Source organism: Aphelocoma coerulescens, chromosome 4A (genome assembly GCF_041296385.1).
Source record: "Aphelocoma coerulescens isolate FSJ_1873_10779 chromosome 4A, UR_Acoe_1.0, whole genome shotgun sequence".
Taxonomy (NCBI): Eukaryota; Metazoa; Chordata; class Aves; order Passeriformes; family Corvidae; genus Aphelocoma; species Aphelocoma coerulescens.
Window position 1 is genome coordinate 18156321 of NC_091018.1, and position 22943 is coordinate 18179263.

At 54.4% G+C, this 22943-nt stretch overlaps 1 protein-coding gene across 3 annotated transcripts in view; it reads right to left on the reverse strand.

Moving 5' to 3' along the window:
* Window positions 1-22943, reverse strand: part of FRMPD3 (FERM and PDZ domain containing 3) — a 32186-nt gene that overhangs the window by 4211 nt on the left and 5032 nt on the right. For all 3 annotated transcript variants that reach the window (XM_069015612.1, XM_069015611.1, XM_069015610.1), the window contains 10 exons: window positions 22422-22526; window positions 21283-21390; window positions 20697-20828; window positions 20045-20164; window positions 19778-19914; window positions 18865-18988; window positions 18157-18246; window positions 16587-16766; window positions 6473-6617; window positions 676-1497 (listed from right to left, as the gene is read on the reverse strand). In XM_069015612.1, coding sequence (XP_068871713.1) covers window positions 676-1497; window positions 6473-6617; window positions 16587-16766; window positions 18157-18246; window positions 18865-18988; window positions 19778-19914; window positions 20045-20164; window positions 20697-20828; window positions 21283-21390; window positions 22422-22526 — 1963 coding nt within the window. The remainder of the gene's footprint in view (window positions 1-675; window positions 1498-6472; window positions 6618-16586; window positions 16767-18156; window positions 18247-18864; window positions 18989-19777; window positions 19915-20044; window positions 20165-20696; window positions 20829-21282; window positions 21391-22421; window positions 22527-22943) is intronic.

The window sequence follows — 22943 nt, forward strand, 5'->3', positions numbered from 1 at the left end:
ACAACTAAGAGTTAAGGCTTGTAAGGGAGATCACTTGTCAGCATTGAGCTGGCTTGATAGCTCAATTCAGCAAGAGCTTTTGGCCCAGGAAAAGATCCTGTGAAGCTTTCCATTGTTGGTGGTAGCAGAGCTATAGGGACATGTCTGGCACAGGAAGGAAAATTGGGCAACAGGTACTCTGCCATAGTGAGTAGGGCAACCAAGGAGGGAAGAGGGACAAAGGACAGTGCTGCCAGCAGGCTGGTCCCAGAGTCACCCATCTGGCAGCTGGTTTGCCTTGTGAAGGGCTCACACACTGCAAAACCTGGGTGGGAACCTGCAAAGACCGATGGCCAAAGGCCCCAGCACAGTGGGGTCACAGTGGGGAGGAACTCATGCTCACAGTACTGGTTTGTTAGTGACTCGCCCCAGCATTGTGGCATGTGGACTGTGGCAGATATGGGATAACCATGAGACTCCCTCAGCCACTGTCAGGGAGAGGAGTCCCACCTCAGCTTCTTAGAAATCTTCTGAGCAGCAGCTTGGCTGCTCCTGCTAGAGCCTGTTGCCACAACATAGTTTTTTACTAGAAGCTGCTTCACAGTCACTTACAGGATGGGAGGAGACTAAAGGGAAGGATGTACAGTAGGAAAGAAAGGCTATAGGGAAAAAAGGGAGTCACAGCCACTGAAATACCTGCTGTCTGCTGTGGTGGGGGATGTGGACAATCCTCTGAAGCAGCCAAGGCTTCCAGCGCTTGCAGGGTGGACACCAGGGCATCATCCAGCTCTTGGGCATGGTCTCGGACCGTCCGTGGCTGCACGTTGTCAATCAGTGTGACCGGGATCTCGTCGTAGAGGATGCCACAGAGCTGCCGGCCCTGCTCCTGGCTCTGGGCAGCTGCCCGGCGCTTGGGGTCATCCTCGTCGGAGCTGTTGTCTCGGAAGCCAGGAGGGGGGGCGGCGATGGCGGGGAGCAGGGACGTTGTCTCGTCTTCTTCCTCGTCGTTCCCGGGAGGGGGAAGCGACATCAAGTCCACCATGTTGTCGCGGGTGCTGCCAGGCTTGCCCGCCGTGCCCGAGGCCAGCCGGCTCTTGATCTTGGCCTGGCAGGACTCGCAGTAGAAGTGGGAGGTGTCGCTGCGCAGGTGGGTGTCGATGGTGTGTGCCCTGGCCCTGCTCGCCTGCCTGTCTTGCTCAAGGCCATCCGGGTCGTACTCCTTGGCTGCCCCGTTGTAGCCTTGGCCAGAGCTTTTGGAAGTGGGGTCAGATTTGGTCCTGGGACGAGTTTCCTCAAAAAAAATCAGGTTTTCATTGATATCCGTCCCGCTCTCTCTTTCCTTCCTCTGCTCTCGCATGTGCAGGTAGCAGAAGCGGATGAGCTCCGAGTCCGAAGCCCTGGTGGCAGAAGCGCCGGCTGCTCCGGTGACAGTGGCAGAGCCACCCACCAGCCCATTCTCTTTCTTTCCCATGTGCCCTGCCGTGGCAGGCCGGTGGAAGTTGTGTGCGTTGATGTAATCTAAACCAAAACCACAACAGGCACGTTAGCAGCAGCACCCGGATGAAGGGAAAACAGCCTGGGGAAGCTCCTGCTCAGCCTGGAGAAGCACCCATGTGCTCTCTGCCCTCCAGCCCTCAGCACGCTGGACTGCAGTGGGACACCCGTGTTCCCTGCAGCACAGTCAGGCCACCTGGCTGGTCCTTTGGAAAACCTGCTGGGCCTGTCTGCCAGGAATGAGTGTAGGAGAAATGTCCTGCATCACAGAAGGGGTTGGAAGGGATGTTTAAAGGCCATTTGGTCCAATCCCCCTGCAGTGAGCAGGGACATCTTCAACTAGATCAGGTTGCTCAGAGTCCTGTCCAACATTCAAGGAAACCTTGAATATTTCCAGGGATGGGAGCCTGTGCCGATACCTCACCACCCTCATCATAAAACCCTTGCTCCTTGTATCTAATCTGAATCTTTCAATTTAAAACCATTCAATTTAAAACCATTGCCCCTTGTCCTACAGCTACAAGCCCTATTAAAAAGCCTCCCTGGAGCCCTCTCTTCTCAAGATTAAAACCTCCCACTCTCTCACCTAGGAGAGGTGCTCCAGCCCTCTGATCATCTTCATGGCCTCCTCTGGACTCACTCCAACAGGTCCATGTCCTTCCTGTGCTGGGGACCCCAGAGCTGGAGGCAGCACTGCAGGAGGGGTCTCACCAGGGTGGAGCAGAGGGGCAGAATCCCCTCCCTCCCCTGCTGCCCACAGGGCTTTTGCTGCAGCCCAGGACACACTTGGCTTTCTGGGCTGTGAGTGCACATGGCTGGCTCATGTCCAGCCTCTCCTCCACCAGCACCCCCAAGTCCTTCTCTGCAGGGCTGCTCTCCAGCTGTTCATCCCCCATCCTGGATTGATACTGGGGTTGCCCTGCCCCAGGTGCAGCACCTTGTACTTGGCCTTGTTGAACCTCGTGGGATTCCCATGGGCCACTGCTCAAGCTTGTCCAGGTCCCTCTGGATGTCACTCTGTCCCTCAGTGTAGGAACCCAGAGTGCTGAGAACATTTCTCTGCCTGTTTTTAAGGGTTCTTACCCCCCTGAACAACACTGTTTTAGCCTCCAACCTTGGAAAATATTACCAATGATCAGACAAGAACTAGAAAATACAGTGGTGTGAATTAGGTGATAGACTACTATGTAAGATTGTCACAGGGTGAAAAATTTAGAGGTTTTGGGCTTCTCTTTGTAGTAAATAGGTAAGAGCAAAAAATATCAAAATGGAGAATTCTTGTTGTTCTCTAAACCTTTTTCTCCTTCTTCTACTACTCCATGTTCTGCAGTAGAACTAGTTTGGAATGATTGGATAGAGAATTCTGCAGTTCCTGCCTGTGTTACTGAATAATTGATAGGAAAGTGAAAATAATATATGTTTTTAGTAACTATTGGTTAAAATATCTTTAAAAGCTGCGTAAATCTTGAGAGAGAGCCTTCACTCCTGCTCTTCTGTGCTCTATGCTGTACCTGGGTCACGCTAGTGGCTCTGTTCCTCTGATAAGACTTAATAAACAACTATCTAGAAGCATTGAAACTCAAGGAAAAGTCTCGGTTTATCTTTGAAACTCCTTGCAAGGACTTTTAGGAAATTCCCTCCCATCAGGAGAGACTTGATTTATGGCATGGTTCAGTGTCACCTCAGGCATTTCAACTGCACAACTCAGCTTGGTATCATCCGAAAACTTGCTGAGGGTGCTCTCGATCCACTGTGTCCTTGATGAAGATGTTAAACAATCCTGGTTCCAGGACAGGCCCCTGAGCTTGATCCCTCTGCTGGGGGCAGAGCTGGGCAGAGCTGGAGCAGGGCTGGCCAGCACAGCTGACACTGAGACACAGAGATGTGGGTGCTGCATCACTGATCCACCAGCTGTATCCAGAGGGCAGCAGGAGCAGCCTGGCTGCTCCAACAAGGACCTCCAGCCTCAGCCTGCCAGCTCACACCTTACATGGCAAGAAGGAATTGCCATTTTTCGGTAATGGTGGCCACACCAAGCAGTGTTCCTCAGGAGACTACTAGAAGTGAAGCAATATTGATGTTTGGGGAGACATCCACGGTAGTTTGGCTGTGTTCAAGTGACAGACACCCCCCAGCCCCTTGTCCCTCGCTGCCCATGATCCATCCATGTGTTATTTCTCTCTGGCTGACACCTATTGGATCGGGCAAGAGCCTGTTGCTCTTGCTGTTAAGCATCTCCCAGTGACAGCCTCCCCTTGTTCCTTTGTGCAAGGAAAGTGGCTGAAATACTGCTTGGATTTCTGGCCAGTGGTCCATCCCTCAGGAGGGGCATCTGTCTGCATTGTGGGTTGGATCATGCAGCTGTGCTGAGAGCGGCTGCCGAGGGATGCAGGTTCTGTCTTACCAAGGATAAATTAAGTCAAATAAATCCTAATTAAATTCATTAGCTCGACAAATTGGACAATTTGTCTCCCCAAACACATGTTTGTATTATACTGTTCATCACCTGCAATGCTAAAATCCCAATAAAAACAAAATCTCTTTCATTCCTGGCCATGGCAGCGCTCAGAAATGACAGCTGTGTGAGGGAGAACAAGGCTGCCCGAGCTGGGCATCTGTGGGCTGTAGCAGGGTGGCAAGGGCTGAGGCAGAGGCTTGCTGACTGCCCACACCAAGCCATGGCCTGCTGCTGAATGGGGCCAAACCCCTAAAATCCAAAATCCAGCTGCTGGATGCTCTGGGAGAAAACTTCCTGACAAGGAGCTGAGAGAGCAACTAAGGGCACAGAGCTGCTGATGGCTGATGGTGGGAGTGGGGAGAAGAAGGGACAGGGAGGTGAATTGCCTGTGTAGCTCCAGCATGGCACAATGGAGGGCAAAGCTCTGGCATATGGCTCCGCAGGGAAATGCAGAGGGAGATGGATCTAACTGACAACATTCGGACGGCGTGTGCATTTCTAAAAATGTCTGCTGTTCAGCAGGAGGCTCTAATGGGCCTCAGGGAAGATGGATGTGCTCCTCTTCTAGGTAAAAGCATGGACCAAGGCTGCATTTCACATTTAAAATTCTGGCACAGTCTGCCTGCAGCCTGGGAAGCCTGGGCTAACTTAATTCATCCCAGTGGGGCTTTCTCCAGCAAGGATGTGCTAATGATCAGCAGTCGATGCTCCCTGTGATCCGCCCAGCTCCTGACAGCTCAGCCTGCAGCCCTGTGGAGACCAGAACTGGGAGCAGACTGTTTTCTCAATACACTCTAAATTCACTCCTTCTGAAGGGTGCCCGAGCGGCTGGGCTGAGTGCACTGGGCCTGCAGGAAACTGCTCCACTCCACTGGTCACAGAGGTTTTCATTGCACCCAGGAGGACAGACCAGGCCATCCAGAGAGGGGCTGGCACAAATCCATTGCTCCACTGCTGTCCTACCCACACTGTGACTCACACTCACTCCTGCCCCTGCAGAGCTACATTGGTTTCTTCAGATGTCAAGAACAGGGCAAGACCTACAATCCCTTTTTTTGGTAGAGGTTTGGACCATGGCCCTGAAGCAAAACCTCAGGAAAAAATTCTGGCTATTGTCACAGTAGCTGGAGTGTGGGAAAACACCACTTGTACATGCTGAGACATCCCCTGAGGGGCCAGGAACTGTGGGTGCTGCCGGCCTCCTTCCAAGCCCCTGGGTATGGGATGCTCTCCACTTCTCTGACTCCCCACAGCCACGTGCCCCTGTGTCCCTGTAGCCCATGTCAGGGTAGCACAAGCCAGGGAAGAACCACTCTGATGACAGTCAAACCAGTTAAGTTGCAAACACCCTCTGCTGACAGCAAAATGTGACAAAATACATTTCCCAGGGCACCCAGGGCAGAGCACAGCAACAGCTGTCAGTCAGAGGCACAGGGGGAGAAGGGAGAGCAAACTGCTCATACTTACACCAAAATCACCTGCCCAGCCTTTCCTGGATTCACTGAGGCTGCTGCAGATGCTTTCCTGATCCCTCTTGTGAGTGTGTCCTCCCACATGTGCCAAATCCACGTTCGGGTGCCTTCCTCAAAGGCAGCAAGTGCTTTCCCAAGGACCCTGCGAGCTCTCTGCACTCCTCCCACCTCCCCAAGCCAGGCCCATCTTGAGAAGGGAGTTTTAACACTGCCAGCTAAACTGTGGACTTGTCACAGCTCTCCGGAGCTGCAGTGTCACTTGGGAGGTCTGGGACTGACCTTCCAGAGGCAGCTGGGTTGGTATTTTGCCCATCTCCAGTCACTGAACCTGTATTTTATATTTCCCTACACAAAATATATTGGATGTGAACACCTGCATGGAACAGCAGCATGTAGCTCATGGTTGGCTCTTGTTTGAAATCACTCTTGAGAATCATTGCTCTTTTTGGAGGTTGACTCACACCTGCAATCCATCCTCAAGGAACAGCACTGGTGTCTGTTGGGATGGAAGCTCCTGCTCCCTGAAAAGCTGGGACAGCAAAGTTGCCTTCCTGATTTAGGAAATCAGCAGAGCAGCCACACTCACAGAGCTGCCCGTGAGGCTCAGAGCCCCAGGACAGAGGCAGCAGTGTCCAGAGGCAGCAGGAATGCACTCCCCTGAGTTCACACACTCGCTCATGTCGGTCTCTGGAGCGGGATGCCAGCCAGGGAACGTGTGCTGCATCCCTGCAGCAGTGCACAGGCTGTTCTGTGAGCGCCCAGCACTCGGCTGGCAGATTTTTGTCTTCTCAAACAGCACCTCCAGGAGCTGCCACAACAACACTCGCAGTGAGGGTTTAGGGCCTGAGCTGATACCACAAGTCATTTTGGCTGATCCAAAATGAGGACCTCTCTCCCTGCTCCTTGCTTTCTGGTTAAAGAGGGAGTCTGCTGCTTCTCAGGGTGAATGGGAGCAGAGGGGAGACGTCAGAGAAACCCTTCACCTTCCTAATGCTGCAGAGCCCTGAGCGGAGGGAGGGGAGGGAGGCTGGGGAAGGGGCTGGCACAGAAAGCAGAGGCTGAAACGTACCTGCCTTGATAATCTGAGGTGGGGGCGGCTGGCTGGGGGCCCTGGACAGGATCATCTTCTTGGAGTCCACCAGGAGACGGCAGTAGCCTGCGATGAGGCAGGCGAAGTTGGTGGCTTCAGGCCACTCCATCAGCAACACCAGTGGCTGGAAGGCAAGAAAGGCAAAGCTCGTGAGGGCTGCTGGCTCAGCTGAGGGGGACCAGAGCTCCACGGGGGCTGCGCTGGGCCCTGCACTGGTGGAACTGGTGAGCTGCTGGCACTCCCAGCACGCCCACGTGAAAAACCAGCCAGGTGCACAGCCTTGCACAGGAGAGTGCCTGGCTGCACCTGAGATTGCTGCTTGCTGACTGCCCCAAGGATGAGGGAAGAGCTGCAGCCCTGCCAGGCACAGGCTGTGCATGGCAGGGCCCCACACAACATCCTTCTGATCCTTTGTCTGCACATCAGGGCTCCGAGCCCACCTGTTCAACCATCAGGGCCTCGGGAGGACCGCAGGGAGTTTGGGGAGTCTCCAGCTGCCAGAACCCTTCTTTCATTGCAGGCACCGTGTCTCCCTCCCGTAAATGAAAACATCTGCTTCCAGCAAGATGCCAAAGGGACCAAACCCCATTGCAGGTTCCCCCAGCTACCACTCTGAGACTGTGGATCTTATTTAAACCTAACCCTCTGGAAAATTAAATTTGTGCTTAGGAGCAGATGGTGCCTTCCCTTTTAGGAGAGCATTTATTTGCATGCTAAAAAAGATCTTTGCTTTAAAGAGAGATAAAACTCAGACATGGTCTGTGTGACACATATAACCTCACAGCACAATCTAGCACCAGACAGTGCAACTCTCAGTTCCCACACTGTCCCAAGGAGATTAGCTAGCTCAGGGAAGCTGCCAGGGTGGAATTCACTCACCCACCCAGTGAGGTCCTGTGCACTGCTGGGACCAGGCTGGGGAGAGCAGCACAGCTCAGCTGAGAGGTCCATGCTCGGTCTGAGCCCCCAGCACTGCCCAAGACAGACCCATGAGATGGAAAAAGAATTGACAGTGCCTTCAATAGTTATGGCAAAGGCAGCTCCTGCCCTCACCTACCCCTTGCACAAAGCACCTCTACCTAAAGGATCTTTGTACCTCGGTACAGGGTGTATCTGAGCCAACTGGGGGATGCTGAGCTGCTGCTGTCTCAGGCTGCCTGTCCTGCCACGCTCAGCCTCTTGCACACTGAGAGCCCTCCAGGACTCAGGAGAACTCATTTGCCACATTCAGGGAACACCAAGGCTGTTTAAAAAAAACACTTAAGCCTACACAGTGTGGAAAGCATTAAAGCTATTTTGGTTTTCTCGTTTTATAACCACAAGAGGTTCCTGGCACCCACTGGCCAGTTTTGTGCTCTGCTTAATATTTGCTGTTGTAAGCCACCAAGCCAATTCTGGCAAAGGAAGGCCCAGCTTAGGCCAGAGTGTCATGCTCTGGACCATACAAGACACTTGGGTGTGAAGCCATCAGCCCTGGGCAGAGCTGCACACGATCCCCAAGCCCTTCCAGCCCCTGGCAGGGGCAGATTTCTCCCAGGGCCAGGGTAAAGAAGTTCCCTCTTTGGCTGCTGTTCAGTAAGATAAAGGAAAAGAAGTAAGTTGATGTGGAAGAGAAATAGCCTGACAAGTGAACGTCCTCTGCTGAGAGGCTCTGCCCCTGCCCGCTTGACAAGGCTCCTTCTGCATCTTGGAAAATAAACCTGAGATGACACAGATCAAAGGGGAAGTGTCAAGCCAGAAAGAGAGAGGAGTGAAGAGATTCTCAACACAGCTCGAAGGAGGCAGGCATGCAGTGGGGAGGGGGGTGACATCTCTTAGCCCAGCTCCAGTCTTGACATAAGTGATGAAAGGAAACCATGTGTTCTGTGCATGAAGCGTCCTTAAAACAAGGGTCTTCTACACAGGGCTAAGCCCTCCTGGGTTTTTCAAGCCATCTGTTGAATGAGGACATTTTTGTGCATTTTCCCTGCTCTGTTCTGCAGGGTTTGCAGTGTCAGCAGCAAACCCCAAAGGGAGGTAATGGCTGATAAACACTCACTGCTGGGAGATCAAACCAAGAGGCCAAGGTGGGCTGAGAATCCCCTTCCAGAAGGGAAACTAGGGGACAGTTTCCACCATGTGTGAATCCCACCAAGGCAGAGTGGCACAGGGTTGTGAACCTTCCCTGCCTCCCTGTCAGTGCTCACTGTGCAGTCCTCAGGGCAGCCCCAGTGGCCCAGATGGGGACCAGCATCTCCGAGACCCATTTCTATCTTTGCTCAGCTACCTCTGCCTCAGGATGCTCCCATCCATCCAGAGATGGGACTGGAGGTTCTTGCTGGCAAAAGGCAGCCCCTGGATCAGTCCTGAAGGGCGACAGGACTGAGATACAACAACCCTGACTGATGTTTCTCGACTACAAATGAAACACCGGGGTGCTGCGAGCTCCCCACCAGGTCTCCGAGCCTCCAGAATGGCTTCCAGCAATAGATGCATGGCAGGCTGGGGTTAACTGTGGCATTTTGCTCTGAAAAAGAGGAATCTTAAACCTGATTAATATTACAGCTTAGAGAAGATTACCCTGATATACTGACAGGGAAGCTGTGTGAGAGTTCTTCAATTGTCAAGCATTCAAATATGGTTATTAGGGATTAAATCACTTCAGGTGCAGCTTGGAGCCATCCACTTGTGCTGTCAGCAGCACTCTGGGGGTCTCCCCATGGCCTGGGAGCCCACAGTGCCATGGGGCTCTGTCCTGCTCCTGATTATGAGCTGTGATTGTGAGCAAAGCTGCTGCACTCCGGCTGTGCATCTCCCTTGGCCTTGGAGGCTTCTCTGCTGCGCACTAACAGAGGTCTGGCACAGGATCTGAGCCTTTCCCACAGGGGGTTACAAGATTGAGTCTCCCTCTTCCACTCCACTGGGTAGTTTTACTGAGATTGCAACAGCTCAGCTGCCTTTGAGATGTCCACCCTGCCGCCACATTCCCCTGAAAGTGGCCAGCTGATCTGAAAGTGATTTATGGGGTCAAGAGGCAAAGAGACAACATGATTGCAGCAGCCCTGTTCTGTTGGGAAATCGTTCCACAGAGAGGAGGTATCAGGGGTGGCAGCTAATGGAGGTGTTACTTTTAGGCATTGGCAACCTTAGTCACCCTGTTCCATGTGGGCAAGGCAAATGAGATGGTGTGGAGACAGCCAGGCACGGGCGAGCTGAGCAAATAATGACTTTGTGAAGAGGTGCATGAAACATTTCCAACTCATGGTGCTGAGGGAGGGCAAATTCAGGGCGGCTTTGCAGGGAGCTGCTCTAAATAAGAACAACTCATGACTGCAGCCTGAGCTTTGGGCTTCCTTGCAACACCCATGGCTTCTGGCAAATAGGATTCACCTCCTCTTCCCTGGAAACATCCTGCAAGTGGCAATGAGGGCTCGTGCCTGTGGTCAGGAGTGGCCTGCTGCCCACAGGGCTGGGGCTCATTGTGATATCCCTCTGTCTCCCTGCAGTTTTTCCAACTCACTGCTCTATCTCAACCCGACCTGACAAAAAGAGCATGAATCTTCCTAAGTTTTCTAAACCCAGTGGTGCAGTAGGGCAGAGACTCCCATGGGCAGCCAGAAGGCAGGGAGGGATGCAGCAGGGGCAAAAGCAGTGCTGTTCCTCTAAGCCCTGCTGCCTGCCCTGGCAGCTCTGTGGCCACAAGGTGCAGAACCCTCTTTCCCAGCTGCTAATCAGGAGATGATGTTGATCACTGGTGGGGAACAAGTTATCAACCTGGATAACCCCTGGCTGTCCTCCCACCACGTGTCTCTGGCCTGTCTTATGCCCACCAGGCCATCCTCCTCCTCATTCTCATGGGCACATTCTTGCTGCTACAGCACCTCGGTGGCCCCCAGGGCTCTGCTTCCTTGGGAGGGCAAAGCAGAAATGCCTGTCTGTGTTCTGTCAGGGCAGCAGCACCTTTAGGATGAAAACTCTAGGTTGTACACAGAAGCTAACTTACTGGGATAATCCCACTGCTCTAAAAATGCCAAACATCCAGATTCCCAGTGGGATGCCCAGGTAAAGGTTCACCTCTGATCTGTAATGTGCCAACATGTAAAGAAGCACATTTTAACAAGGATGCTCCTTCTACATCTAAATGTGTAATACCAGCCTGAAATTATTGGTGGTTTGATCTTTCACTCACAATGGTTTCCTAGATTTTCTAAGCCTCAGGAGGAAAGGCCACCTTTTCATTCAAAGTTTCCTGCTTGGCAACCAGTCTCTCTGGAAAGTAAAACAAAATACATTTACACCGGATAGAAGAAATGACTTTTGCATTTGCTTATTAATGATAAAGTGATTTTTCTATTATGCCCTGCCTTTAAATCAGACCTCAGTGTCCTTCTGGAGAGTATCTTCTTGTTCAGACAAAGATCTGGAGGAAATTTGCTGGCCAGGGTTATGCTAGATGATTTTAACAGTCCTCGTATTGAAATTAATTTATGACCCAATCTATTCATACTATAACCTCTAAGCTTATATGCATTTCCTTTTAATCTCCCCCCTTTATCATGTACTTTGGGTCTTACCCTGCTTCCTTTAATGCAGTGCAGCAGAAAGATGGGAGATGAATTTACATAATTTATGTTCTTTGGTTTACTTGAGGTGCACTGCCAAGTTTTTATTTAATAATCCAGGCACCCGGGCCTAACGAGGCAGCAGTCAATTTTTCACTTCTACATTGACCTTTCCTTCTCTCCCCTTAAGCATTATTAACTCAGCTCTATCAATACCAGGCTGCTTGTGACTAGCACCACTGTTTCCCACTTGTTGGTCAATAAAGGCCTTGCCTTGGTTAGACCTGCAGGTCTCTCCTTCCTTAGAGGGCTGCTTTTTTTTGGTTGGGTTTGGGGTTTCTTCTCCTCTTTTTCCTTTTTAAAATATTTTAACTTTTTTTTTTTCTTTTTTTTTTTTTTTTTCTTTTTAATGAACAAATAAAATTTGGCTCTGCAGGCTTGGAAACTCATCCTCTGCACATGTTGTCTGCCTCTCAGGTTCTGGCTGGCTCCTGTCCTGGGTGCCTGCAGGCAGCGCTTTGGGTGGCACTGGAGATGGGAAGTGCTTTGCTTTGCATCCCAGTGCTTTGCTTTGCATCCCATTCCCTCGCTTTACATCCCATTCCCTCGCTTTACATCCCATTCCCTCGCTTTGCATCCCATTCCCTCGCTTTGCATCCCACTGCAAGCAGGGATCTGCCTCTGTCCCTCCCACCCAGGTACTGAGCCAAAGGAATTCTCCATCCCTCCTTCTCTCCCATGAGATGACAGCGTTTCAGAATGGCTTAATGCAAATAAAGGTTGATTTGGTGTAAGGAACCAGAGCCTGTGGGCCCATCATCACTCCAAAGCCTCACTCTTCCTGTAGGAAAAATCTCAGGGGCTTCAGTCAGTGCTTGCAGGAGCAGGAGGAATGTCAGCCTCCCCTGCCCTTGTGACTTTGATGGGGCTCCCCGTTGTTTTCAGACTAGAATTTGGCAAATCCGCATGGGGCCCTGGCCTCAGCACCATGGCACATCCATGATCAGCTCAGGGGCCAGGCTTGGGGCTGGCTCCAGCAGGCACGGCTCAGAGGGGTCACCATCCCATCACCTGTGAGAGGAAGGGGCTCCTTGGCTCCTTCCTTGGGGAGAGGAGAGGGCTGAGCCCCAGCTGTGCATGGTGTGCTTTTTCTCCTTGGCAGGCTGGCAGCACGCTGGGGGCCCTGGGACACCAACATCAGCACCCAGATTCCAGGCACAGCAGCAGCCAGGGACCTTTCTGAATCCATTTTCCCTTTGCTTTCCTCTGTCAACTCTTGATCTCAGCTTAAGCACCGGCTGGCTGCAGGCCCTGCTGGGAGACCAAAGTCAATTACCCCGATGCCTTTGATTGAATTGCGGCTGGCAAGCAGCCAGCACCGTGGGCTCCTGCCCGGCAGAGGGACAGGGCACAGCCTGGGACAGCTCCTCTGTCCAGGCTCAGGTGATCCGGCTGTCCCGCAAGCGTTATTCTTCTTTCATTCGCATTCAGAGTGCTTTGGCAGCCTTTTCTTCCAATGTCAAGGCTGTTAATAACAAAAAGCCCAGCGGTGTGCAGCTGTGCAAATCAGAAAGGAGAAATGCTCCATTGGAAAAGGCATTTCAGGAAGAACAAACCCTTGGCTCCTGGGGGAGCTGCGGAGCCAGGGGAGCCTGGAGCTGAGCAGCTCCCCCCACACCTCCTGCACTGGGGAACCCGGGGGAGCAGTCAGCCCCCTGTGCCACATCGGGGCTGCCAGGCTTGTCCAGGTGCCAGGCAGGAGATGCTGACATTGTCCTTCCTGGGATACTGGGAGGTAGAAGAGGACTGGGAGGTAGAAGAGGATAGTGGGAGGTAGAAGAGGACTAGAAGGGAGATGCACGCCTGAAGCTCGATTCTCTGAATGCTCAGAAGCATTGGCCACTCTCAAATGCTGGTGCCAGCAGGAGGGGGAAGCCCCTGGGAGATGCAGGGCCCCCAAACCTGGTGAGCTGCACTTAAAGCATAAAGATCACAGGAAACACCTTGTGCCACCTCCCTGCCCCCAGCAAATCTATGAGCTCCAGAATCAGTGCCCCAACATGAGGAGGAAGAATGGAGAAGCAACAGCCCCAGCAGAAAAGAGACTTTGTCAGGTGAGAATGACCACTGAAACCTGCAGAATGACCACCTGCACCACTGCAGTGCAGCTGGGGACGTGTGGTCCTGCCCCCAGCCGTAGGCTGGGAACTTTCTCAGCATTCCCAAGCAAAACCACCTCACTCCCTCCGTGACTGTTGAGACAAAACCTGCTCCTGTCCTCCCAGCAGCTCTCACAGACCTTGCAGGGAACAAAAATCCTTGGAACCAGCAGCAAAAGCACGGAGGTTTTTGGTCCTCTGTCCCGAGGTTGTGCAGTTCCTCTATGAGGGGTTCTGTCAGCATTTGCCCTGCTCTTGCCACATTCACAGTGGCAAAAAGCTAAAGAAGGCAAAGCAGAGGTACAAGCCCTGGGTTTGCATCCCAAATGGGCTGTTTTAAACAGAAATTGAAGCCCAGGATGGAAAAGCTCCAAAACAAACCAGTTAAATACCTAGTGAATAATTCATAAGACAAACAGTATTTATTTTCCGCCTGAAATAAATGCAAATGGTTTACGATCTCCTCAAGCCTGTTTGTTACCTGAAGATCTCCCCCAGCGCCTTCCTGGCAGGTGAGTCTGGGCTGTGGCTGCAGGTCAGCAGCAGATAAGGATGTCTGGACTGTGCTGGCTGGTTTGGTCAGGGTGTTCAGACCTCCCAGCCGAGGGCTGCTCCATGACCTGACCCCTTTTTTAACCCATCACTTTAACTAAACTTGGAAATTCAAGATGGTCTTTCTGCACAAACCCCTAAACCATCACTGACCATCTGTGTTTCCACAGTAACTCAGCGAGCACCTCCTACAGATTCAGGCTGGGAGCTGCCCCAGCATCCCATGACAGCAGCAGTGCCAGGCACCAGGGTGAAATAGCCCGGGGGAACATCCCCTCCTACACTGCAGCCCATGGAGCTCTGACAGGCTCCCAAGGGTGATTTGGATTTGACAGGTCCCCAGAGCAGTCAGGACACCACTTTGAGCCCTCTAATGGTTTGCAGCTCACAGCAGAAACAGACTGATTCGCAATCTAGGGCTTTAGCCAGTGAAACGTTCAGTGCAATAGAATAATTGCAGAGAGCAGATTAGCACTGTGAGGTAATGATCCCTTTGACTGCTTTTCTTAGCCTGCCTCATCCATCGCTGTCCTGCGTAGGATTAGCATATGCCTCATTTTGGAGCAGACATTCTGGCTTTAAAACCCAGCCCTCTGGATAATGGCTAAATGAAGACAGGTAACAGCAGCCTCTGCCCTGGCACGGTGTTGTTGAGCCTGCTGAGATCCACAAATGGGGTGCTTGCTCCACTCCAGGCAGGCAAAGGGGCTTGTGGTGGCCAGAGGCAGCTGCCTGGAATTTCTCGTGGAGATAAAGCCATCGTGCATGCAGATGTGCTCGCAGGAAGTATGTGAGCTGGCTTACTCCAGTGAGCTGGCTCTTCTCCAGCATTTGGGGGGGCTGGATAGCAGGGTCACAGGAGAAAGTCTACCCCTGCAGCAGGAAAGGGCTGCTGGTGCTACAGAGTGGATTTGTGCTGTGGAGAATGGCTGTGGGGAGAAGCACTGCAGGATCTGTGGACAAGCTGCGTGGGAATTGCCACCTAATTTAGAGCAGATGGATGCCAGCATCACCTAAGCCTCCAGAGCATCTGTCCCCTCCTGTGGCTGGGGGGAACAGTGCCCTCTTCCACGCCAGGGAGAGGACAGCAGCACCCCAAGAGCTCAGTGCCATGAAGCTAGGTGACAGTGGGGACAGCCATGCTCAGAGCACTCACAGTGAGCCACGAGCAGTTACAGGGTCATGACCAGCCTATTATTAATGCATTAATATGGTGATTTTATACATACAAATCCAAGGGGTGTGGGCAGCAGGAGGAACCAGCAGGGTTACTCATGGTACAGGCAATATCCCTTGGTTATTCCTGCTCTGTAAGGAGTAAATCGCTGGATTCCTGCACAGCCCAGGCAGCCGGAGGGGCAAGGAGGGCTTCCACCTGCCCAGGCTGCAGAAGGGGAAGGTGAGGGCTTTGGAGGGTTGGGACAGGCACAGTAGAACACCAAGGCTTTAACTGACCTCAGTGGGATGCAGAAAAGGGAATGTTAAAAATGTTACAGTTGACCAAATACCCACTGAATGATGAATGCAAAAAAAGGGTTTCATCGATGAGGCTGTTGGAGGGGAGAGCTGAAGCAGAGGGGATGAGGATTAGCACGGCTCTGGCAGAGGCTACAGGGGTGTTACTGCAGGTTAGCAGAGCTACAGGACCAGGCACAGCAGCAGCAGGAAAACAGACTTGGAGCAGTTAATGAGCCTGGTGGGAGAACGTGCTAAAATCCACCAGGACAGGAGGCAGCAGGAGAATCCTAAACAAATCCACCATGGCTACATCTGTGAGACTACAACTGAAACAGAGCAAGGAAAGGACTGCAGGGAGGGCTGAGGCTTAGAGACCTTACAGGAGATGAGGAAACACAGAGACAGCTGGCAAAGCAGCTCAGCTCCATCAGTCTCAGGGGAAAAAGGGATGAATGCAGGGGCAGGAAAGCTGACCCACAGCCAAAGGCTCAGAGAGCTTGTGCAGATACAGCCCTGTGGCTCCACTGCGCCAGACAGTCTGCCAAGTACTGCTCCTGACTAATTTACCCAAACTCAATCCTAACTCTGTCCTGTTGAATTCAAAGTGGGAGGAGAGGAGGCTTGGCATTTTATCTGTGAGATCTCTGCCTCCCAGCTGTCCTTCCCCATGGGGCAGGGGAGAGCTGGGTGCAGGGACAAAGTGACACCGAGGATGCCCTGGAGCAAGCACACAGCTATCTGCCTTTGAGTCTGCCAGGGACATGTCCCAGCTTTTTAAAAACCTGAGCAAAAGCCAGTGCAAGATGTCCTTAGGATCCTGTGGCTGCTGGGCCAGGCACCGAAGAAGTAAATAAAGATCTTACTGTACTGCTGACAGTTTTCCTGGAGGGTTTGGGACCCATGAGGGGTGAGGAGGAGTGGCAGGGCCTGACCATGGGATTGACTATCAGAACCAGCACTACACCACACAACAACCAGCAGGGGATGGGGGATGATAACACACAGGGCTCAGGAGGGCGTGTATGCCAAGGAGTGTCTCCAATGCCTCCAAAGGGTCCTGCTACCTGCCTGGCCTGTGTCACCCCCATCTGCCCCGAGGACCCTGCTTGAATGATTAGATAGGTGTTTGGGTCATGGCCAGAATGCCACCATGCCTGCCCTGTGGCCCTCAGCAGCAATCCTGCCTGTGTGGAACAAGGAGTCAGACCAGCAGGGGAGATGCTGCAGCGCCAGCGTGAGAGGGGCTTTGGAGTCTCTAGGAATCCCCAAGCAGATTCTCCAACACACAGTCATGACGTGAATCCCCTCAAAGGCTGGCCCCAAACCCCCAACCTCATCTCCACCCCTCTCTCCGGTGTCTGCCTCCACGGCACCCATGCCTACCTTGGCATCCAGGATGCTCGTCTCCACCCGGGCCACCCCCTGGTTCTCCCTGAACAGCTGGATCTTGCTGACCTTGCTGAACTCTGACAGCACCGTGGTGAGGTTGGTCTTCAGGTCGATGACGTGGCTGATGCCGTGCCGGGGTCCCACCAGCAGGGTGGTGGCTGGCTGCTTCTCATCCTGGTGGCACAGGCACATGGAGAGAGAGACAGACAAGGGTGAACAAACACACCCCGGGGCTGCACAGGCTGCACCTGGCTCTCTCCATGGAGCCCAGCCCAGCCTCAGCAGCTTGGTCAGGTCCAGGATGGCTTTTGCAGAGCAGTAGGTAAGGCTGGTGCCATCAACCTGCCTCCCTGGGCCCCTTTGCAGAGCTGGGAATGGTGTGCAGGATGCCAAGGCTATTTAAAAGGAAAGCTCTGAACTGACTGTTCACATGAAATATTCAGGCTCACTGGTGTGACTACACTAACAAGAGAGCATGTTACAAACCTGTCTGATCTCACATTGCCTCCGAGAGAAGGAAGCAAAGGAGGGAGTGAATGTATTTCAGGAAAGAAGAAAGACCAAAGCCTTGACTGGAAATTGGGATGTTTCTTGCTCTGGTCTAAAAGGATGCTTCAAGCCAGGAGTGGAGGAGAAGAGGAGCTGGGCAGACCATGGCAGAAGATAATAAGGGAATACTTTTACCACTTCAGCACAGTTCAGCTCACAGCCTGAGTCACAGGCATTGCTTTGGTGTCAGAGATAAAAAAAAATGCTGCTACTCAGTGTCAGGAGCAGGCTCTGACTGCCCTGCCATGGCACCAACCAGGCACCACGAGGCTGTGCCTGCACTGATCTCCTGCAGGCAGCCCTTAGAGCTGTGAGGTGAGGGGGCAGAGCAGACCGAAGGCTACCAGAGATGGAACCCAGTAGGCAAAGCACAGGAAGCCAGGGAAGTGCTGAGACCATGAGCAGGGGTAAAGGGAAGGATGGCAGAGAGATGACACCTACATGGGGACCCCTGGGTGGGAGGTGGAGTGAGAGGGATGAAGGGGTGAGCCAGGCAGTGGGGAGCCTTTGTGGGTCCTGTTTGGGCTGGTGGCTTTCCTCCTGCTGTGCAGAAAGTGAGGTGGCTTGGGTGAGCAGTGGAGATGAAGGGTCAGTGTGGCAGTGATCAGGCTGGATCACCTGTGACAGAGGCAGCAAGCCCAGCCAGGGCTCTGTGGGCAAGCAGGGAACGCGGTGGCCTTTGCCAGGAGTGGCCCTCCTTTGGGACGGATGGCAGGATGTCCCAGGGCACGATGGAGTTACAAACACATGCCTGACACTACTCCAACTTCACTGAGCAGGTCATCTCGTTGCCCACCAGGCTGGCAAGAACAGAGCAGATCCTGACCCTGCAGAGCTGAAAATCCGACCTACTGACAGCAGAGGCTCTAAAGGCTTTTCTGGACGGGCTTGGAACTCAGCAGGGCAGAGCAAGAGACTGAGCGAAGTCATTTCTGTGGGAGCCACATGCCCCCTGGCTCCCCCCCAGCACACACTCAGGAGCAGGCACCTCCCAGCCCAGCCTGAATTACTGTACCAGTCCCACTGTGTTGAAGAGAACCCCAGCAAAGGTCGGCAGCTCGTTCAGGATCCTCAGGTACTGCAGCTTTGCCTGGGCTGTGGAGACCTGACAAAACACATCACAGGGGTGATCACCGTGAGCACAGGGGGAAGAGCTGCAAGAGGCTGGGGTGGACGTGGGGGCTCTCAAGTAGGGGTGCACAGCAAGCTCTCAGACAGCTCTGGGCGTGGGCTGTGCTGGCAGCGAGTCTGAGTCGTGCGTGAGGGGGATCTCCACTCCCCTGCCATCCTGGGCAGCTGTTGGGAGGTAACTCAGAGCAGAGGCACAGCCAGGAAGGAGCCTCAGTGCTTGATGTATAATTCCCCTGAGATGTACAACCCTCCCTCGCTCCCTGTGAAGGCTGCAGGGACCAAGGCAGTGGCTCAGCAGCTGCCTCCAGAGCTTTCCGAGCCCAGAAGCAGAGATAACAATGAACTGATGTGTGCCACTTCAGCCGAGCTTCAGCTGATCTCACCCCTGATCCTCGCTGCACTCCCTGCAATCCAGATCACCTCTTAAAGCAGATTCGGGAGAGTGAGTGTCTACCTGGCTCTCTGGGATGGATCTCCCATCCCAGGGGATTTAAAAACAAGAGTTCTCGAGCAGCTGGGGGCAACAGGCTGGTGTGGAGGGCAGGCTGCCACCCCACCAGCACTGAACAGGGGCTGTGTGGGCTGGGCTCACCTTGGTGCCGCCAGGCTGGTGCTGGTGGGCTTTGAGCTGCTGCGAGAGGGATTTCCGGAGGCTCTTCTCTTTGACGAGCTGCAGGAGCGAGGGGGGCAGGAAGGGCTCCAGGCCCCATTCCTTCCTGTGGGGAGGAAAGCCTGCATGAGCTGCCAGGTCGGAGACACTGCCAGCGGGCAGAGAGGGACAGAAAACTGTCCCAGAGCATCCTCCTGCCGTCAGAGGGAGCTGGAGCCACACCAGCACTTCCTTGGTGCCACAGCCGGAGCAGCAGCAGCCCCCAGCCAGGGTCCCCAAGGGGATGGGACCCCGGGCTGGTGTCACAGCTCCCCAGCATCAGGGTGGGGAACAGCAGTGCCAGGCTCTGCAGCAGATCCCAGCTCCCACTCACCCTCACAGGAAGCTTAGGGGATCCAGGGCAAATTCCCAAACCTCTTTTGGGGTCCTCCTGGGGTGACCCCTCCCTCTTCCTCCCTGTGCCGACTGGGCAAGGCAAACCCGCACACGTGGGCTGGGTATGGGTTTAGGTCCCCCAGAAGCCGCGGGAGGGCTGAGCCAGGGCTGCACAGCTTGGTGACAGGCTGAGCTTACACAGCCACAGAGCCTTCTCCTTGCCTTGGATGCAGGCGGAAAATCAGCCGGGGCTCCCATGGAAATGATCCTGGGCTCACAGCAAATGTCCCCAACCCTGGCTGCTGCACGCGGGTGGGTGTCAGTGTGAGGGGGTCTTACAGAACCCCAGGCACTGCGTGGCACTGCTGCCAAGCCCCTGAGCCACTGCCCAGCCCAGGGGGGGCTCTCAGGGCATCTCATGCTCCACACCCCAAAACGCTGCTGGGAGCACCCCAGGGGCACAAGGAAGGGACACAAGGGAGGGCTGTGCTGAAGCCTGGGGACAGGGAGGAGGACTCACTCCACGTTCTTGAGGGAGACCTTCTGGCTGGGGCGGGTGGCTGAGACAGTGATGTAGATGTGGAGGGCAGCCAGCCCCAGCAGCATCTCTGGCTTGGGGTCTGTGCCGAAGCGCTCTCTGATCACATCATTGCGGCTCTGGGAGAGGGAAAAGAGGTGTCCTCAGACAGCCACAGGGACAGGGCACTGCCACCTGAGGGGTGCCTCCACAGGGCCCAGCCTTGGCAGACGTGTGGGCCACGAGCACCACCAGCTCCCAGCCCCCTACCTGGATGTACAGGTACTCGAAAGCTGCAGGATCCTGGCGCAGCAGCTCCACTGGGTCCTTGGGGAAGAAGCTCACACGGAAGAGGCATCTCATGCCGTGGTAGTGTGTTCTTTGCACAACCTGTGGCAGGAGCAGAGGGGAACAGTGAGCCCAGGAACCATTGGCTGCAGGGCTGGACACCCCCTCTCCTCTCTTCTGGGGTGATATTTGATTTCCCTCCTCCATGCATCACCTTTCATCCCGGGAACATCCCAGCCTTCCTTGGTGTGAAGCTTTGCCTGGTGGTGTAGGATTTATGCCACTCAGACTAATGTTTGCTCCATGATCCCCATTTTATCCCTGGTTCTGTGCAGCACCACCTTCCTGGATCTCCCAGCCAAGGATGCTCCCGAGTGCTGTCTGCAGCTGCCCAGGCTGGAGCACAGAGCAGCTCCATGGTGCTGTCAGTGTGCAATGGGTAAAACCCTGATTGTTTCCCTCTTTGGCCACCCTTTTCACCCCTGAGCCTGCAGGACCATGCCAGAGGCAAGGAGAGGCTGTGCCACCCCACAGCACAACCTCAGCCAAGCCCCACACTGGGGGAAGAGGAGGCTCTCTGTGCCCAGCCCCTCACCACGGCCATCCCAACACCCTCCCACACCCCACAGCTCACGTGGGCCAGCGGCTGCTTGTCCTGGAGCAGCAGGAAGCGGTGGCTCTGCTCCGGGCTGGAATACTCCAGGACCAGGGCAAAGTGCTCGATGTGTCTCAGGGACAGGCGGTCCTGCAATGTCACCATCACGTCCTGCAAACGCCACGGACAGGCTTGGGTGCGAGGCACTGGCTGCTTCCCGAGGGGGAGCTGGGACCTCACTGAGAGCCCACCCCTCCCTGGCAACCAGGGCAGTGCTGGGATGAGGCCCCCAGTGCCTCGGGTAACACCGTGGTGGTGCCGAGGGGGGCTGCAGGGAGCTGGCCCTGGCAGGAGGACTCGCAGGAGCATCCACCCTGGCTGGAGGGCAGGCTCAGAGCAAGGAGAGAAGTCAGGAGAAGGGAGAGAGCCAGCAAACCCCGATCCCTGCCAGCTGCAAAGTGTGCTGCCTGGGGAGGCAGACGGGCCATCCATCATGCCAGAGCGGCTCGCAGCCAGCCCAGGGCTGCCGCGGTGTTCGTGCACGGGAAGCAGGAGAGGAAAAATGGATTGGGCAGGTGGGAGGAGAGGAGTGCCACGGTGCCTTGGGGGGAGTGCAGGGGCTCACCTTCACAGTGGTTCGGCCATCGAACGTGAAGGATTTGATCTGCCCGTTCTCCAGGAAAACCTTCAGCACGTTGGGAATGAGGAGGAGAGCTTCTTTCTTCAACATGTCCTGGCATGTGGGGCCGGCAAAGGGGGAGGCGAGGAGGGTGGGGGGCACGGAGAGATGGAGGGAAGGTGGGCAGAGAGAATGAGTGTCAGTGATGGAGCACTCGTGGCATCCTCTGCTGCTCTGGGCTTTTGTGCTAAGAGGCACATTTCTCCTGAAAACCCAGCATTCTGTTGAGCCATCAAGAAGCACAGAGCTCAGGCAATTCAAAGCTGCCTGACAGATTCACCTCCTCAGCTCCCAGCAGCTGCAGCAGGAACAGAGCATCCTGCTCTGTCCAGCACATCCCAGTGCCCATGCCTGGCAGCCTGTCCCGCTCCCCAGCTGGTGTCCCAGAGGGGAGGTATGGCTGGGGTGGCTCAGAGCTGATCCCCCTTTCCTGACCCTTACCCCAAACCTAACCCCCCTCAACCTGCACATCCCCTCTGCAGGAAGTTGGGGAGAAGGCTGATTTTATTTAGTGAGAAGCATTTCAATCAGATAATTACCTAATTGATTTTGCTTAAAAATAGAATGTGCTAGAAGCGCTTTACAGGGTTTTTTTTCTCAATTTTGTTTTGTTGTTAATAAAACCTTTCTGCAATTAAGAGATAAAAGCACTGGGCTGGAACTCTTCAGCTTCCACAGCCATGCAGCTGTGCCCTGGTCACCCTGCCCCATATACAGGCACTCCAAAGCCTTTGGCATCGGGCTGGAAGCCACAGACCTTCCTTAGGGCAGGCACTGGCATTGCCTGGATGCCTCCCCTGGGTGCCCAGGGGGACTCAGTTGAGACCAGGTTTCTAAGGCCAGTTTTTGGGGCTCCATCAGAGAGACAGGGGAGGATCACAGAAAGTCCCCCCAGCAGTGACCCAACACACTGACTGTGCCCAAGGGCATCTGCCCTGTGGGGCTCCCCAGGCCAGACTGCTGCTCTCACCTGCAGAGCCCAAAGCAGGGAAGAGGAGCCCTGTGGGCCCCCACCACCTCACACCCCATGGCCCTGGGGACACCTCAGGGGAGTGAAGCATGGAGGAAGGCAGGGCAGGACTTACTGGGTCTGTCTCGCCGACTGTCACCTGCTCTGAAAATCGGACTTTGGCCGGGTTGGACCTTAGCTTCGCCTTCTTGGCTGCGCTGATGAAAGCAGATTTGGGAGACTGGAAAGAGAGCACTGGGTAAATCACCTGCCTGCCCTCAGAGCTGTGGTGTGGGGAAAGCCAGACACGGGGCCCAGAGGAAACCCCTCTGGAGCCAGCGTGATGATGGGGAGTGGGCAGCAAACCACGAAATGGGGAGGGTGGAAAGCAAATCCCCTTGGCTGTGGTTACACAGCGCTGCAGGCAGGGCCAGAACGGTGAGCAGCAGCCCCTGAAGTCACACCAGCAGCATCAGTGTGACAGGGAGGCTGCACCCCAGTGAGGACCTGTGCCTGGCACCGCTGTGCAGGCTGAGCTGCAGCAGATGTCAGCCTGGTCTTGCTTGGAGGCACTGGCACCGGTTGGATGGGAGAGATGAACCCCTTGGATGTGGGTTTGCAGCCACAGGGAGATGGCAGGATCCCGGGCATCCCTGCA